The sequence below is a fragment of the Zeugodacus cucurbitae genome, chromosome 3, assembly GCF_028554725.1.
Source record: "Zeugodacus cucurbitae isolate PBARC_wt_2022May chromosome 3, idZeuCucr1.2, whole genome shotgun sequence".
NCBI lineage: Eukaryota > Metazoa > Arthropoda > Insecta > Diptera > Tephritidae > Zeugodacus > Zeugodacus cucurbitae.
Window position 1 is genome coordinate 42,212,082 of NC_071668.1, and position 18,095 is coordinate 42,230,176.

General features: G+C 45.0%; 1 protein-coding gene across 1 annotated transcript; it reads right to left on the bottom strand.

Annotated features, from left to right (window-relative positions):
* Nucleotides 1-1,175: 1,175 nt before the first annotated feature.
* Nucleotides 1,176-1,808, bottom strand: LOC128920318 (uncharacterized). The gene has a single exon (XM_054227397.1). It carries the CDS (start codon nucleotides 1,806-1,808, stop codon nucleotides 1,176-1,178), a length of 633 nt encoding a protein of 210 aa, XP_054083372.1.
* Nucleotides 1,809-18,095: the final 16,287 nt, after the last annotated feature.

An 18,095-nucleotide genomic window follows, 5' to 3' on the forward strand; every position in this document is an offset into this window, starting at 1 on the left:
ATTATAGGGTCGCTATTCTGTTCCAAAAATGCTGTTGGACAGTGTAATTAAAGAGCAACTCACCTCATACGTTGGTATCAGAACTGCACCATAGTGAGTGATGGGCGCTTCGCTATCGTGTACCAACCTTTTTATAAGTAGCGATGGCACCTGCTCCTCGTCGTACGGCATGTAGCAAGAGACTAGCCGGTAACTACCTCTGACCGTCTCCCAGCTTACTGCCGTGGTGTCCTTGTCACTATATTCGTATAATATAAAAACATTAAGATCCTTCCTAGCCAATATACATGTCCTGTTCTTACCTTCGCAGTGTGACACGTATAATTTGTAATTCGGCGTCCTCAGACCGCAAATCCGCTCTCCATTAACCCATGGCTCCTGAATGAGGACAAAGTCAGGCTGATCTGTTGCCATGCGGTTAATTAGAGCTACTGACGCTAGTTTGCTATGGTGAAGATTTATTTGTAAGAGATGCATTAGTTATGGTTACATCTACATCATCTAGAGAATCGCTTAAAAGCTCTTTCTCGGTATATAAATTTGAGAGCCTGCCCGCTAGTTCAGATTCTGAGGAGCACTCACCTTGTTCGAGGCTATCGACATCGCTCGAGGACTCCATTGGATCTTCCTCTACCTCACCCATCTCGTTATCCGAGGTAAGATGGTCCATAGCGCCGGCATCTGCTTTGTAAGTCTTCACTTTGACTTTAGTGAAGCCATAATTAATTTCGCCGCCACTTTTGTTCAGCGGTTCAATTGAGTCGTTAGTTAGCAACAACAGAATCTGCATCGTGGCCCTTTTGGTCTCCACGTCCGATTCGGTTGTCGCTTCTTCGAATGATTTTACAAATTTCCAACCCTCCGTTGGTTGGTTTGGGTTACAAGCTTTTATCAGCTGCATGATCTGTTCCAGCTGGGATGTTGTAGCCGGTATCCAAACTCTTGCTCTTGGTCTGGATGGAATGTCTTTTTTTGTCAACGGCTATTAGCTTGGCTCCGGGATACACCTCTCCCACCTTCGCTATAGCGGCTTTATATAGCTGGACCGATCTTTCGTCATCACAAGCTACTAGCTTGATCAGACCCTGGTACCATCCAGCATCTGTGCATGACGGCGGCGGGCCTGGATTGCTTAATAGCACTTCCAGAGCCACGTTAGCCAGCGCAGCCTGTACTCATTTCCATTGGGTTCTGGGAATTTTTCCTTCGGGGTCTCCCTCATCCAGAACACCAATGACGATGCGGTACCGGGCCACTTCCGCAAAGGATCTGTTGGGCATCTCACCCCTTGTTTTAGGCCGCTTAGCTGACGGCTTAGCCTCTTCAGCTGACTTTTGCCTTTTAGTAGCGACAACTGGCGGTTCCAAGCTAAAGTTGGGTAACACCGCTTTAGCACACTCCAAGGTTTGCTGGAGCTCTTTTGTGAGCTCCTCCTTTGTTGGTGCAGCGCGTTTCCTCTCCGCATACTTCGCTTTTGATGGCTCTTCCACCTTAAAGGTAGGCCATTCTCTGGTTGATACACCAGCAACTACACACTTGGCATTTTCCTTTGCCTTCTGCCTCCGGTTGGTAGGCCTGGCTCCGGCTGCCTTTTTTGTTGTTGTTTTGCTGGAACTTGGCTTAACTGAAGTTCCAGCACTGGTGTCAACCTTAGCATTCAGACCAGGCTTAGCCACTGTCTTCGTGCTAACTGTTCTAGAGCTCGTTGCATACGCTGCTCTTTTTTCGGAATAATCTGTTCCTACCGGCTTTATTGAGGGAGAACCGGACTCCCTTGGTGTTTCTTTAGTTTCTTTTAATGTGCTCATATTTATTACGGAGGGCGCCAGGTATCCGTAAGCTCCGTTCAAGACTGGGCTATTTGAGGGCCCCCAGCCAGGTTGATCCTCGGCACGGGTCGCATGACACCTTGATCCAGCCCTTGGTTTTACCCCCAACCATGATACGACTACATCACCGAATGCTGTGCTATTGAAGAGCAACAAACACTCAACAATGGACACGTACCTTAGCTAGATACCCCACAACTCAGTTGCGGCACTGTGGTAACTATTACCAGCCGGCACCCTCGCGGAGGGTTCAGCGGGGGATTTTTGCCGGCCTAAATATTTCTAACAAACTATAAATATATTTCAGCCATCGGTTGATGTACAACAAATTACATCGGACTTTTGGAAACAGCTTCACTACTTATTTTCGACGTGCTAAACACACTGTCTCCTATGATGCCCTTGGATCTACACAATGGATAGTTAACAGTTTTAACAGAGCTAAAAATATTATTAAAAATAATATTGAGGCGCCGAAGTTGTTCATCTTGCTTATTTTATTAAGCTGAACTTACAATTTATAATTTTCAATATTATTTATCTTATAAATTTTGAACGTTCGCAATAGCACTAAATTTAGTAATTTAAATGTAAAATATTGTTAACTTAGCATCTATATACAAATGAATTTATGAATATGTATTTGTAACAATCGTAATAGTAGTGAAATGTAATTTTTATTGTATAACCTAATCTAACCTATTTCCTGATGCTAGAACAAGAGTGACTACAAAAGTAATACGGACTTGTTTTACTGGTAACCACCGTTCCATAAGATTAATAATTCTAACCGTCTAATGTTCCAACTCTCTTTTTGCTAGAGATTTATGGACAAACAGAAACTCCCTGCTCACTTTGGTTTGTATAATCTTGTATCTAACTCGTTTAGTTTTAGTTCAACCGTTTGTTGAAAAAAAACCATTATACTATTTGCAACATTTTGCGAGCGCATAAAGACAAATAAAAATTTAAACTTTTATTTTCATGAACAACAGTGCGGTATAACCTTATCAACTATATGGAGTAAATGGGGTTGTAAAACCAAACCACATACTTTGAATAAAGGTTTTGGAGGCTTCAGTCGATATATCGTCATCAGAATCGGATAGATAGGCTGATAACCGACACCAAACTTATCAATGAAGCCACAATGAAGAAGGCTCGGTTAAAACAAACACTCATCCAAATAACGATCTTTTGCATGAAAAATAGGGCCAAATAAAATTTTCAATTCAATTCAATACAGTTGGACAGAAATCAGCTGTTTCTGTTTACATTATTTTGTTTCCCACACGTGTGGGGTAAAGCTATGCGTACTGAAGTGCATATAATAGGGCTGTATATATGTTTAAATAAACTTTCTTACCAAATTAAAATATTCATTGTTTTCCATTTTCGTTTTTAACACAATCAACATTCGATATTTTTCAACTTTGAAAATTAAATTGTTTTGTTAGCGAACTGTCAAAGAGTTCAGTGCGACCAAGTATAGACAATTCGGTTTCATTGCTGCCAGTTCGTATGGAAATTTGGAAAGTTTGTTCGATTTGCTTGTCTATAGCAGTTAGCCAATCGATGGCAGCTAATATGGCCGATCGAAATCACATCACAGCAAGTCATGGGTACTGAAACTGCAACACATTCAAAGAAATTTTAATAACACCACTACATACACACATGTGCAACAAAGGGTAAAATGTGCATGAACATTTACCTCAACTTTTCTCTCGTAGAGCACCCTGAATGAGAGAAAGAAACAACCAAAGATCTCGTGTGTTTGAACAAGTTTTGTTTCGAGCTATATCATGGCTGCTTGTGTAGTATTATTTTGCGTGTTTTATTTAAATCTGTGATCTGCAGAATAATTAAAGTTTAAATTATTGAACCACGCATTTTTAAATAAGTAAAACGTAAAATATAAGTTTTCTATAGCCAAAAGATGGAATTGAAAAGGGTGATACAGCAATACTTCATCTCACTGTCAATTCGAAGCACGCAATAGAAGCTTCGCCAACAATAGTCAACATCGAGGGCGAAACCATGGAATACGTACATAATTGTTGAATATAATAACATTGTCTTGCCTTAAATTCTAATTAGTTTTCAATACAGATATTTCAAATCTCATACGGCGCGTTAAAGGTACGCAACCCTATTGGTGTCATATGGTAACAGCGAAGAACTCTCGAAGGGATAGAAATATGTGGTGCAAGCAAATCCAGAACTATGGACGCAAACGCTGATACACCGAAGACAGATATTTACGCACCAGATATGAGCATGATAGTCTTTCAATTTGAAATTCGTCCTGGTACATTTTTTATATGCAATTAAACCATTTTACCATCTACATACATTTGACAACCACAAAGTGCGAGTGCAACAAGCAAGTGAAATATTGGAACGACATGGTTTAGGTGATTTTGTAACCGTTTATCATCGCAACGTGTGTCAACTGGGTTTTACCAATGAGCTAGAGGGCAAAGCAGATGCAGTATTTTTGGAACCTCAGTTGGCCGTACCATTAGCAGCTCTTCATTTTCTTGACTGGCGTAGACACCGCTTACGCGGTTATAGCCGAGTCCAAAACAGCGCGCCACGTATCCCTCCTTCTGGCAGTTTGGCGCCAATTGGTTATACCAAGCGAAGCCAGGTCCCTCTCCGCCTAGTCCTTCCATCGGAGTGGAGATCTCCCTCTTCCTCGGCTTCCACCAGCGGGTACTGCATCGAATACTTTCAGAGCTGGAATACTTTCATCCATTCGAACAACATGACCTAGCCAGCGTAGCCGCTGTTTTTTTATTCGCTGGACTATGTCTATGTCGTCGAATAACACATACAGCTCATCGTTCCATCGTCTGCGGTATTCGCCGTTGCCAATGTTTAAGGGACCATCAATCTTCCGCAAAACCTTTCTCTCGAAAACTCCTAGTGCCGTCTCATCGGATGTTGACACCGTCCACGCTTCTGCACCGTAAAGTAGGACGGGAATGATGTTTGGTATTTGTTCGTCGAGAGAGGACTTTACTTTTCAATTGCCTACTTAGTCCATAGTAGCACCTGTTGGCAAGAGTGATTCTGCGTTGGATTTTGAGGCTGACCTTGTTATTGCTGTTAATGCTGGTTCCCAGATAAACGAAATTATCTACAACTTCAAAGTTATGACTGTCAACAGTGACGTGGGAGCCAAGACACGAATGCGCTGACTGTTTGTTTGATGACAGGAGATATTTCGTCTTGTCCTCGTTCACCACCAGACCCATACGCTTCGCTTCCTTATCTAGTCTGGAAAAAGCAGAACTAACGGCGCGGGTGTTGTTTCCAATGATATCAATATCATCGGCGTACGCCAGTAGCTGTACACTATTGTAGAAGATTGTACCTTCTCTATTTAGATCTGCAGCTCGTATTATTTTCTCCAGCATCAGGTTAAAGAAATCACATGAGAGTGAGTTACCTTGTCTGAAACCTCGTCTGGTAACGAACGGCTCGGAGAGGTCCTTCCCGATCCTGACGGAGCTTTTGGTGTTGTTCAACGTCAACTAACACAGCCGTATTAGTTTTGCGGGGATACCAAATTCAGACATCGCGGCATAAAGGCAACTCCTTTTCGTGCTGTCGAAAGCAGCTTTAAAGTCGACAAAGAGATGCTGTGTGTCGATCCTATTTTCACGGGTCTTCTCTCATCCGAGGCTCTTGCTTCCTTTTCATTGGGGGGTGTTTTTATGTGGTGGGTCCCAAACCTTACGCATAACCGCATAAGCGGGTTTCGCCTTCTCACTTTAGCTCGCCTCCAAACGGATGTATGTTGGCTACCCAGAGGATACTTGGTCTAAGACCGGAAGTCATGAGCTGCTTGAGCCACATGTAAAAGAAACGTTCCTGGCCATTGCCAAGTGAGCGACAGTCAGAAACTTTCCTCACTTACGTGAACTTCTACATATGACTCCATCCTCCTCACAGAAATTTGATGAATCTAGTACTAGTGAAATAAATGAAAGAATAGATCCTACAAAAACTCCTGAAGAAACCAAAAAAGTCCTGACATAATATGCGCAGATTACACTTCCAGGCCACACGGCGTATCCTTTGTCCGATAGCAAAAATTGTTCAACTATTCAATACTATATACATATGTATATAATGTAGTTCGATAATAATTGTATAAAGTAAATATAATAGTAAACACCTAAATGGCATTATATTTTCAATAAATATAAAATATAATTAGTGCTTTTGTTAATAAATTCTCATTTGGGATGTTGGCCGAAAATAGCGGGTATAGTTTCAGGGCTTTTCTGGGTCGCAATACTGAAAGTGCACATGGAGTTTTGGTTCGCAGTTTTGGGTCTTTCTTCCGTGATAGTACCAAGAACAGTACTGAAAGTGCGCATGTAGTTTGTGTTCGCAGTTTTCGTTCTTTCATCCGTGATTGTACCAAGATCATTCACCGAATTGTGCAAGAGGAAGACATTGCTAAATGACGAATGCAATGTGCAAGAAAGGGATGAACGATCATATGTACACAAGAGTTTCGGGTACTTTTGTCAATCCGCCCTTAAGAATCGCATAGAAACTTTCATTGAAACTGCTAATACCGCTCTCTTGCCTTTAATAGAAAAATTCGACTGTACCTGACTTTCAGGGATGTATGTCGTGCATGGCTTCATTTGAATAATTTTATCCATATTTCCTACAATAAAAATATACACAAGCATATTTACTTATGCATAAATTGTATTTTCCATTCCCAATTTTGTCTATAAATACTTATAATACTGTTTAAATTATTGCTAACTTTTAGTACCATATCGCATTACAATTGCTATTTCGAGCATCCCACTTATGGTAAAATAAATCTTCTCGTTTCAATTAAATACAATATTCTCAAATCACTCATTCCTCCTTTTTGCTTTTTGGCGCCAACTGGAAACACCAAGTGAAGCCAGGTCACTTTGCACTTGGTCTTTCCACTGGAGTGGAGGCCGTCCTCTTCCGCGGCTTCCTCCAGCGGGTACTGCATCGAATACTTTCAGAGCTGGAGTGTTTTCATCCATTCGAACAACATGACCTAGCCAGCGTAGCCGCTGTCCTTTTATTCGCTGAACTATGTCAATGTCGTCGTATAAATCGTACAACTCATCGTTCCATCGTCTGCGGTATTCGCCGTTGCCAATGTTTAGAGGACCATAAATCTTGCGCAAAACCTTTCTCTCGAAAACCCCATGAGTCGTCTCATCGGATGTTGTCATCGTCCACGCTTCAGCGCCATAAATCAGGACGGGAATAATGAGCGACATATAGAGTTTGATTTTGGTTCGTCGAGAGAGGACTTTACTTTTCAATTGCCTACTCAGTCCAAAGTAGCACCTGTTGGCAAGAGTGATTCTGCGTTGGATTTCAAGGCTGACATTGTTGGTGTTGTTAATGCTGCCGTGGGAGCCAAGACGCGAGTGCGCTGACTGTTTGTTTGATGACAGGAGATATTTCGTCTTGTCCTCGTTCACCACCAGACCCATACGCTTCGCTTCCTTATCTAGTCTGGAAAAAGCAGAACTAACGGCGCGGGTGTTGTTTCCAATGATATCAATATCATCGGCGTACGCCAGTAGCTGTACACTATTGTAGAAGATTGTACCTTCTCTATTTAGATCTGCAGCTCGTATTATTTTCTCCAGCATCAGGTTAAAGAAATCACATGAGAGTGAGTTACCTTGTCTGAAACCTCGTCTGGTAACGAACGGCTCGGAGAGGTCCTTCCCGATCCTGACGGAGCTTTTGGTGTTGTTCAACGTCAACTAACACAGCCGTATTAGTTTTGCGGGGATACCCAATTCAGACATCGCGGCATAACGGCAACTCCTTTTCGTGCTGTCGAAAGCAGCTTTAAAGTCGACAAATAGTGTGTGGATCCTATTTTCACGGGTCTTCTCCAAAATTTGGCGCATGGTGAATATCTGGTCTGTTGTTGATTTTCCAGGTCTAAAGCCACACTGATAAGGTCCAATCAGTTCGTTGACGGTGGGCTTTAGTCTTTCACACAATACGCTCGACAAAACCTTATATGCGATATTGAGTAGACTTATACCACGGTAGTTGGCGCAGATTGTGGGGTCTCCCTTCTTATGGATTGGGCAGAGCACACTAAGATTCCAATCGTCAGGCATGCTTTCTTCCGACCATATTCTACAAAGAAGCTGATGCATGCACCTTATCAGTTCTTCGCCGCCGTATTTGAATAGCTCGGCCGGTAATCCATCGGCCCCCGCCGCTTTGTTGTTCTGCAAGCGGGTAATTGCTATTCGAATTTCGTCATGGTCGGGTAATGGAACATCTATTCCATCGTCATCAATTGGGGAATCGGGTTCGCCATCTCCTGGTGTTGTACTTTCACTGCCATTCAGCAAGCTGGAGAAGTGTTCCCTCCACAAACTCAGTATACTCTGGTCATCAATAACTAGATCACCTCTGGGGGTCCTACAGGAGTGTGCTCCGGTCTTGAAACCTTCAGTTAGTCGCCGGATCTTTTCGTAACATTTTCGAGCATTACCCCTGTCGGCCAGCTTGTCAAGCTCTTCATACTCACGCATTTCGGCCTCTTTCTATTTTTGTCTGCAAATGCGTCTCGCTTCCCTCTTCAGCTCTCGGTATCTTTCCCATCCCGCTCGTGTTGCGGTCGATCGCAACATTGCGAGGTAGGCAGTCTGTTTTCTCTCCACTGCGAGACGACAATCCTCATTATACCAGCTGTTTTTTTGGCTTTTCCGAAAACCAATGGTTTCGGTTGCAGCTGTACGTAAGGAGTTTGATATGCCGTCCCACAGCTCCCTTATACCGAGATGCTGATGAGTGCTCTCAGAGAGCAGGAGTGCAAGTCGAGTAGAAAATCGTTCGGCTGTCGGTTGTGATTGTAGCTTCTCGATGTCGAACCTTCATTGTGTTTGTTGACGTGTGCGCTTTTCTACACAGAGGCGGGTGCGTATTTTAGCTGCTACAAGATAGTGGTCCGAGTCGATGTTGGGACCACGAAGCGTACGCACATCAGAAACACTGGAGACATGTCGTCCATCTATCACAACATGATCGATCTGGTTGCGAGTGATTCGATCCGGGGACAGCCAAGTAGCTTGATGGATTTTCTTATGCTGGAATCTAGTACTACAGACGACCATATTTCGGGCCCCGGCGAAGTCGATCAGCCTCAGACCGTTTGGTGATGTTTCGTCATGGAGGCTGAATTTTCCGACTGTTGTGCCAAAGACACCTTCTTTACCCACCCTGGCGTTAAAATCGCCAAGCACGATTTTGACATCGTGGCGGGGGCAGCGCTCATAGGTGCGTTCTAGGCGCTCATAGAAAGCATCTTTGGTCACATCGACCTTCTCTTTCGTTGGGGCGTGGGCGCAAATCAGCGATATGTTGAAGAACCTCGCTTTGATGCGGATTGTGGCAAGACGTTCATCCACCGGGGTGAATGCCAGGATTCGGCGACGTAGTCTCTCTCCCACCACAAATCCAACACCGAATTTGCGCTCCTTTATATGGCCGCTGTAGTAGATGTCACAAGGACCCACCTTCTTCCGTCCTTGTCCCGTCCATCGCATTTCTTGGATTGCGGTGATGTCAGCCTTTACTCTTACGAGGACATCAACCAGCTGGGCAGAGGCACCTTCCCAATTAAGGGTCCGGACATTCCAGGTGCATGCCCTTAAATCGTAGTCCTTTAAACGTTTGCAGTGGTCGTCATCAAAATTGGGGTCTCTCATCCGAGGCTGTTTTGTTCTTTTAATTGGGGGGGTGTTTTTATGTGGTGGGTCCCAAACCCTACGCACAACCGCGAAGCGGGTTTCGCCTTCTCACTTTAGCTCGCCTCCAAACGGATGTCTGTTGGCTACCCAGAGGATACTTGGTCTAAGACCGGAAGTCGTGAGCTGCTTGAGCCACATGTAAAAGAATCGTTCCTGGCCACTCCCAAGTGAATGACAGTCAGAAACTTTCCTCACTTACGTGAACTTCTACATATGACTCCATCCATCCATCTATTATTTAATTGCAATACTAAATAACATCATATTAATACCAAAAATTGACAATTGCAGAAACGGTGTCCTTTGCTCTAACGCACGAAACTGCCTCCTTACTTACCAACAAACATTTAAAGCTCATCGTGTAGAAATAGAAAGAACTGGGGCAAAGTTACGGACTGCAACTGGAGATGACACTTAAGTTCTCGGGGAAGTAACGTGCGAAATTGAAAGAGGAAAGATAGCCGTATTACATAATTGTATAGTGGCAGATATCGTCGACGAAGTCACAATTGGAGTAGACTTTCTAGGTAGTAAAGGAATCAAGTTAGACATGGAAAACAGAATTATGTCTTATACCAAAATGGAAGTGCTTCTTATGTTTGTTTATGATAACCAATGCAACGTTAGACGAGTGTTAATAACCGAAAATCAGAAGATTCCACCAAAATCAGAAGCAGTTATTTGGCAGAAATAGATGGAGACTATTTGACAAACACATTGTGAGTTGTGGAAGGCTCCAAAGAATCTACTCCAAACTTACTTATAGGAAAAACCCTGGCTATGGCACGACAAGATAAAAGAATTAATGAGTCATGTCAAGAAATTGAGGCTGTGCTAAATTTCGAAACACATCTTGAGGAAAATTCCAGGACTAAAAACGATATCTAAACGATAAATTTCGAAACACATCTTGAGGAAAATTCCAGGAGTAAAAACGATATTTCAAACGAGATTGATGTATGGACCAAGGAACTGGAGGTAGACCATAAAAAGAAGGCTAAACAACTTCTTCGCAAATACTCCACAATATTTGATAGAAATGAATCCAAACCGAGTAGAACCAAAATTGTGAAACATTTCATTAATACCGGAGATTCAAGACCAATCCGCCAGGCTCCTAGCCAAACGTGAAGTTGTAAGTCAAAACATACGTGTTATGAGCGATAGCGGCATAATTGAGCCATCATCGAGTCCATGGAGATCACCTGTAGTACTTGTAAAGAAGAAAGATGGTAACATGAGGTTTTGCGTGGACTACAGGAAGTTGAATGATGTGACAAAGAAAGACAGTTACCCATTACCTAGAATTGATGACACTCTGGACTCGTTATCAGGCACGAATTGGTTTTCAACTCTCGATTGAAAAGTGGTTATTGGAAAGTGGAAGTAAACGAAGTTCGTTGACGGTGGGCTTTAGTCTTTCACACAATACGCTCGACAAAACCTTATATGCGATATTGAGTAGACTTATACCACGGTAGTTGGCGCAGATTGTGGGGTCTCCCTTCTTATGGATTGGGCAGAGCACACTAAGATTCCAATCGTCAGGCTTGCTTTCTTCCGACCATATTCTACAAAGAAGCTGATGCATGCACCTTATCAGTTCTTCGCCGCCGTATTTGAATAGCTCGGCCGGTAATCCATCGGCCCCCGCCGCTTTGTTGTTCTGCAAGCGGGTAATTGCTATTCGAATTTCGTTATGGTCGGGTAATGGAACATCTATTCCATTGTCATCAATTGGGGAATCGGGTTCGCCATCTCCTGGTGTTGTACTTTCACTGCCATTGAGCAGGTCGGAGATCCGTTACTAGATTACCTCCTCGGTCCCTACATGATAATGCTCCGGTCTTGAAACCTTCTGTAAATCGCCTCATCTTTTCATAAAATTTTCGAGCATTACCCATGTCGGCCAGCTATTCAAGATTTTCATACTCACGCATTTCAGCCTCTTTCTTTTTACGTCTGCAAATGCGACTCGCTTCCCTCTTCAGTTCTCGATACCTATCCCACCACGAACGTGTTGTGGTCGATCGCAACGTTGCGAGGTAGGCAGTCTGTTTTCTCTCCACTGCGGAACGACAATTCTCATCGTTCCAACTGGTTTTTTGGCGTTGCCGGAGACCAATTGTTCGTCTGCAGCGGTATGCAATGAGTTTGAGATGCCGTTCCACAGCTCAAACTTCTATCACAACATGATCAATTTGGTTACGCGTGTTTCGATCAGGGGACAGCCACGTTGGGGACAGCAGAACTAACGGCGCGGGTGTTGTTTCCAATGATATCGATATCATCGGCGTACGCCAGTAGCTGTACACTCTTGTAGAAGATTGTATCTTCTCTATTTAGTTCTGCAGCTCTTATAATTTTCTCCAGCATCAAGTTAAAGGAGTCGCACGATAGTGAGTCACCTTGTCTGAAACCTCGTCTGGTATCGAACGGCTCGGAGAGGTCCTTCCCGATCCTGACGGAACTTTTGGTGTTGCTCAACGTCAGTTTACACAGCCGTATTAGTTTTGCGGGGATACCAAATTCAGACATCGCGGCATAAAGGCAACTCCTTTTCGTGCTGTCGAAAGCAGCTTTAAAGTCGACAAATAGTGTGTGGATCCTATTTTCACGGGTCTTCTCCAAAATTTGGCGCATGGTGAATATCTGGTCTGTTGTTGATTTTCCAGGTCTAAAGCCACACTGATAAGGTCCAATCAGTTCGTTGACGGTGGGCTTTAGTCTTTCACACAATACGCTCGACAAAACCTTATATGCGATATTGAGTAGACTTATACCACGGTAGTTGGCGCAGATTGTGGGGTCTCCCTTCTTATGGATTGGGCAGAGCACACTAAGATTCCAATCGTCAGGCATGCTTTCTTCCGACCATATTCTACAAAGAAGCTGATGCATGCACCTTATCAGTTCTTCGCCGCCGTATTTGAATAGCTCGGCCGGTAATCCATCGGCCCCCGCCGCTTTGTTGTTCTGCAAGCGGGTAATTGCTATTCGAATTTCGTCATGGTCGGGTAATGGAACATCTATTCCATCGTCATCAATTGGGGAATCGGGTTCGCCATCTCCTGGTGTTGTACTTTCACTGCCATTCAGCAGGCTGGAGAAGTGTTCCCTCCACAAACTCAGTATACTCTGGTCATCAATAACTAGATCACCTCTGGGGGTCCTACAGGAGTGTGCTCCGGTCTTGAAACCTTCAGTTAGTCGCCGGATCTTTTCGTAACATTTTCGAGCATTACCCCTGTCGGCCAGCTTGTCAAGCTCTTCATACTCACGCATTTCGGCCTCTTTCTTTTTTTGTCTGCAAATGCGTCTCGCTTCCCTCTTCAGCTCTCGGTATCTATCCCACCACGAACGTGTTGTGGTCGATCGCAACGTTGCGAGGTAGGCAGTCTGTTTTCTCTCCACTGCGGAACGACAATTCTCATCGTTCCAACTGGTTTTTTGGCGTTGCCGGAGACCAATTGTTCGCCTGCAGCGGTATGCAATGAGTTTGAGATGCCGTTCCACAGCTCAAACTTCTATCACAACATGATCAATTTGGTTACGCGTGTTTCGATCAGGGGACAGCCACGTTGCTTGATGAATTTTTTTATGCTGGAATCTGGTACTACAGACGACCATATTTCAGGCCCCAGCGAAGTCGATCAGCCTCAGACCGTTTGGTGATGTTTCGTCATGGAGGCTGAATTTTCCGACTGTTGTGCCAAAGACACCTTCTTTACCCACCCTGGCGTTAAAATCGCCAAGCACGATTTTGACATCGTGGCGGGGGCAGCGCTCATAGGTGCGTTCTAAGCGCTCATAGAAAGCATCTTTGGTCACATCGTCCTTCTCTTTCGTTGGGGCGTGGTCGCAAATCAGCGATATGTTGAAGAACCTCGCTTTGATGCGGATTGTGGCAAGACGTTCATCCACCGGGGTGAATGCCAGGATTCGGCGACGTAGTCTCTCTCCCACCACAAATCCATCACCAAATTTGCGCTCCTTTATATGGCCGCTGTAGTAGATGTCACAAGGACCCACCTTCTTCCGTCCTTGTCCCGTCCATCGCACTTCTTGGTCGGCGGTGATGTCAGCCTTTAGTTGTATGAGGACATCAACCAGCTGGGCAGAGGCATCTTCCCAATTAAGGGTCCGAACATTCCAGGTGCATGCCCTTAAATCTTTATCCTTAAAACGTTTGCAGGGGTCGTCATCAAAGGGGCGGTGTCTCATCCGAGGCTCTGTGTTTGTTTTCATTGGGAAGATTTTTTTATGTGGTGGGTCCCAAGCCCTACGCACAACCGCAGAAGCGGGCTTCGCCTTCTCACTTTAGCTCGCCTCCAAACGGATGTCTATTAGCTACCCAGGGGATACTTGGTCTAAAACTGAAAGTCGTGAGCTGCTTGAGTCATATGCAAAAGAATCGTACCTGGCCACTCCCAAGTGAATGGCAATCAGAAACTTTCCTCACTTGCGTGAACTTCTGCATATGATATTCTCAAATATTTATTTTGGGTATTCATCCCTATCCAGAAGAATTAATATTATTTAATTCTTCTTGACTGGCGTAGACACCGCTTACGCGGTTATAGCCGAGTCCAAAACAGCGCGCCACGTATCCCTCCTTCTGGCAGTCTGGCGCCAATTGGTTATACCAAGCGAAGCCAGGTCTCTCTCCACCTGGTCCTTCCATCGGAGTGGAGGTCTCCCTCTTCCTCGGCTTCCACCAGCGGGTACTGCATCGAATACTTTCAGAGCTGGAGCACTTTCATCCATTCGAACAACATGACCTAGCCAGCGTAGCCGCTGTTTTTTTATTCGCTGGACTATGTCTATGTCGTCGAATGTTGAGGAGGCTTATCCCACGGTAATTGGCGCAAATTGTGGGGTCTCCCTTTTTGTGTATTGGGCAGAGTACACTGAGATTCCAATCGTCAGGCATGCTTTCTTTCGACCATATTCTGCAAAGAAGCTGATGCAAGCACCTTATCAGCTCTTCGCCGCCGTATTTGAATAGCTCGGCCGGTAATCCATCGGCCCCCGCCGCCTTATTGTTCTTCAAGCGGGTAATTGCTATTCGAATTTCTTCACGGTCGGGCAATGGAACATCTGCTCCATCGTCGTTGTTTGGGGAATCGGGTTCGCCATCTCCTGTTGTTGTACTTTCACTGCCATTCAGCAGGCTGGAGAAGTGTTCCCTCCACAAACTCAGTATACTCTGGTCATCAATAACTAGATCACCTCTGGGGGTCCTACAGGAGTGTGCTCCGGTCTTGAAACCTTCAGTTAGTCGCCGGATCTTTTCGTAACATTTTCGAGCATTACCCCTGTCGGCCAGCTTGTCAAGCTCTTCATACTCACGCATTTCGGCCTCTTTCTTTTTTTGTCTGCAAATGCGTCTCGCTTCCCTCTTCAGCTCTCGGTATCTATCCCACCACGAACGTGTTGTGGTCGATCGCAACGTTGCGAGGTAGGCAGTCTGTTTTCTCTCCACTGCGGAACGACAATTCTCATCGTTCCAACTGGTTTTTTGGCGTTGCCGGAGACCAATTGTTCGCCTGCAGCGGTATGCAATGAGTTTGAGATGCCGTTCCACAGCTCAAACTTCTATCACAACATGATCAATTTGGTTACGCGTGTTTCGATCAGGGGACAGCCACGTTGGGGACAGCAGAACTAACGGCGCGGGTGTTGTTTCCAATGATATCGATATCATCGGCGTACGCCAGTAGCTGTACACTCTTGTAGAAGATTGTATCTTCTCTATTTAGTTCTGCAGCTCTTATAATTTTCTCCAGCATCAAGTTAAAGGAGTCGCACGATAGTGAGTCACCTTGTCTGAAACCTCGTCTGGTATCGAACGGCTCGGAGAGGTCCTTCCCGATCCTGACGGAACTTTTGGTGTTGCTCAACGTCAGTTTACACAGCCGTATTAGTTTTGCGGGGATACCAAATTCAGACATCGCGGCATAAAGGCAACTCCTTTTCGTGCTGTCGAAAGCAGCTTTAAAGTCGACAAATAGTGTGTGGATCCTATTTTCACGGGTCTTCTCCAAAATTTGGCGCATGGTGAATATCTGGTCTGTTGTTGATTTTCCAGGTCTAAAGCCACACTGATAAGGTCCAATCAGTTCGTTGACGGTGGGCTTTAGTCTTTCACACAATACGCTCGACAAAACCTTATATGCGATATTGAGTAGACTTATACCACGGTAGTTGGCGCAGATTGTGGGGTCTCCCTTCTTATGGATTGGGCAGAGCACACTAAGATTCCAATCGTCAGGCATGCTTTCTTCCGACCATATTCTACAAAGAAGCTGATGCATGCACCTTATCAGTTCTTCGCCGCCGTATTTGAATAGCTCGGCCGGTAATCCATCGGCCCCCGCCGCTTTGTTGTTCTGCAAGCGGGTAATTGCTATTCGAATTTCGTCATGGTCGGGTAATGGAACATCTATTCCATCGTCATCAATTGGGGAATCGGGTTCGCCATCTCCTGGTGTTGTACTTTCACTGCCATTCAGCAGGCTGGAGAAGTGTTCCCTCCACAAACTCAGTATACTCTGGTCATCAATAACTAGATCACCTCTGGGGGTCCTACAGGAGTGTGCTCCGGTCTTGAAACCTTCAGTTAGTCGCCGGATCTTTTCGTAACATTTTCGAGCATTACCCCTGTCGGCCAGCTTGTCAAGCTCTTCATACTCACGCATTTCGGCCTCTTTCTATTTTTGTCTGCAAATGCGTCTCGCTTCCCTCTTCAGCTCTCGGTATCTTTCCCATCCCGCTCGTGTTGCGGTCGATCGCAACATTGCGAGGTAGGCAGTCTGTTTTCTCTCCACTGCGAGACGACAATCCTCATTATACCAGCTGTTTTTTTGGCTTTTCCGAAAACCAATGGTTTCGGTTGCAGCTGTACGTAAGGAGTTTGATATGCCGTCCCACAGCTCCCTTATACCGAGATGCTGATGAGTGCTCTCAGAGAGCAGGAGTGCAAGTCGAGTAGAAAATCGTTCGGCTGTCGGTTGTGATTGTAGCTTCTCGATGTCGAACCTTCCTTGTGGTTGTTGACGTGTGCGCTTTTCTACACAGAGGCGGGTGCGTATTTTAGCTGCTACAAGATAGTGGTCCGAGTCGATGTTGGGACCACGAAGCGTACGCACATCAGAAACACTGGAGACATGTCGTCCATCTATCACAACATGATCGATCTGGTTGCGAGTGATTCGATCCGGGGACAGCCAAGTAGCTTGATGGATTTTCTTATGCTGGAATCTAGTACTACAGACGACCATATTTCGGGCCCCGGCGAAGTCGATCAGCCTCAGACCGTTTGGTGATGTTTCGTCATGGAGGCTGAATTTTCCGACTGTTGTGCCAAAGACACCTTCTTTACCCACCCTGGCGTTAAAATCGCCAAGCACGATTTTGACATCGTGGCGGGGGCAGCGCTCATAGGTGCGTTCTAGGCGCTCATAGAAAGCATCTTTGGTCACATCGACCTTCTCTTTCGTTGGGGCGTGGGCGCAAATCAGCGATATGTTGAAGAACCTCGCTTTGATGCGGATTGTGGCAAGACGTTCATCCACCGGGGTGAATGCCAGGATTCGGCGACGTAGTCTCTCTCCCACCACAAATCCAACACCGAATTTGCGCTCCTTTATATGGCCGCTGTAGTAGATGTCACAAGGACCCACCTTCTTCCGTCCTTGTCCCGTCCATCGCATTTCTTGGATTGCGGTGATGTCAGCCTTTACTCTTACGAGGACATCAACCAGCTGGGCAGAGGCACCTTCCCAATTAAGGGTCCGGACATTCCAGGTGCATGCCCTTAAATCGTAGTCCTTTAAACGTTTGCAGTGGTCGTCATCAAAATTGGGGTCTCTCATCCGAGGCTGTTTTGTTCTTTTAATTGGGGGGGTGTTTTTATGTGGTGGGTCCCAAACCCTACGCACAACCGCGAAGCGGGTTTCGCCTTCTCACTTTAGCTCGCCTCCAAACGGATGTCTGTTGGCTACCCAGAGGATACTTGGTCTAAGACCGGAAGTCGTGAGCTGCTTGAGCCACATTTAAAAGAATCGTTCCTGGCCACTCCCAAGTGAATGACAGTCAGAAACTTTCCTCACTTACGTGAACTTTTACATATGACTCCATCCATCCATCTATTATTTAATTGCAATACTAAATAACATCATATTAATACCAAAAATTGACAATTGCAGAAACGGTGTCCTTTGCTCTAACGCACGAAACTGCCTCCTTACTTACCAACAAACATTTAAAGCTCATCGTGTAGAAATAGAAAGAACTGGGGCAAAGTTACGGACTGCAACTGGAGATGACACTTAAGTTCTCGGGGAAGTAACGTGCGAAATTGAAATAGGAAAGATAGCCGTATTACATAATTGTATAGTGGCAGATATCGTCGACGAAGTCACAATTGGAGTAGACTTTCTAGGTAGTAAAGGAA

Bases quoted from the DNA above. Each gene is read 5' to 3' on its own strand.
- LOC128920318 (XM_054227397.1), bottom strand. From the start codon at position 1,808: ATGAGCACATTAAAAGAAACTAAAGAAACACCAAGGGAGTCCGGTTCT.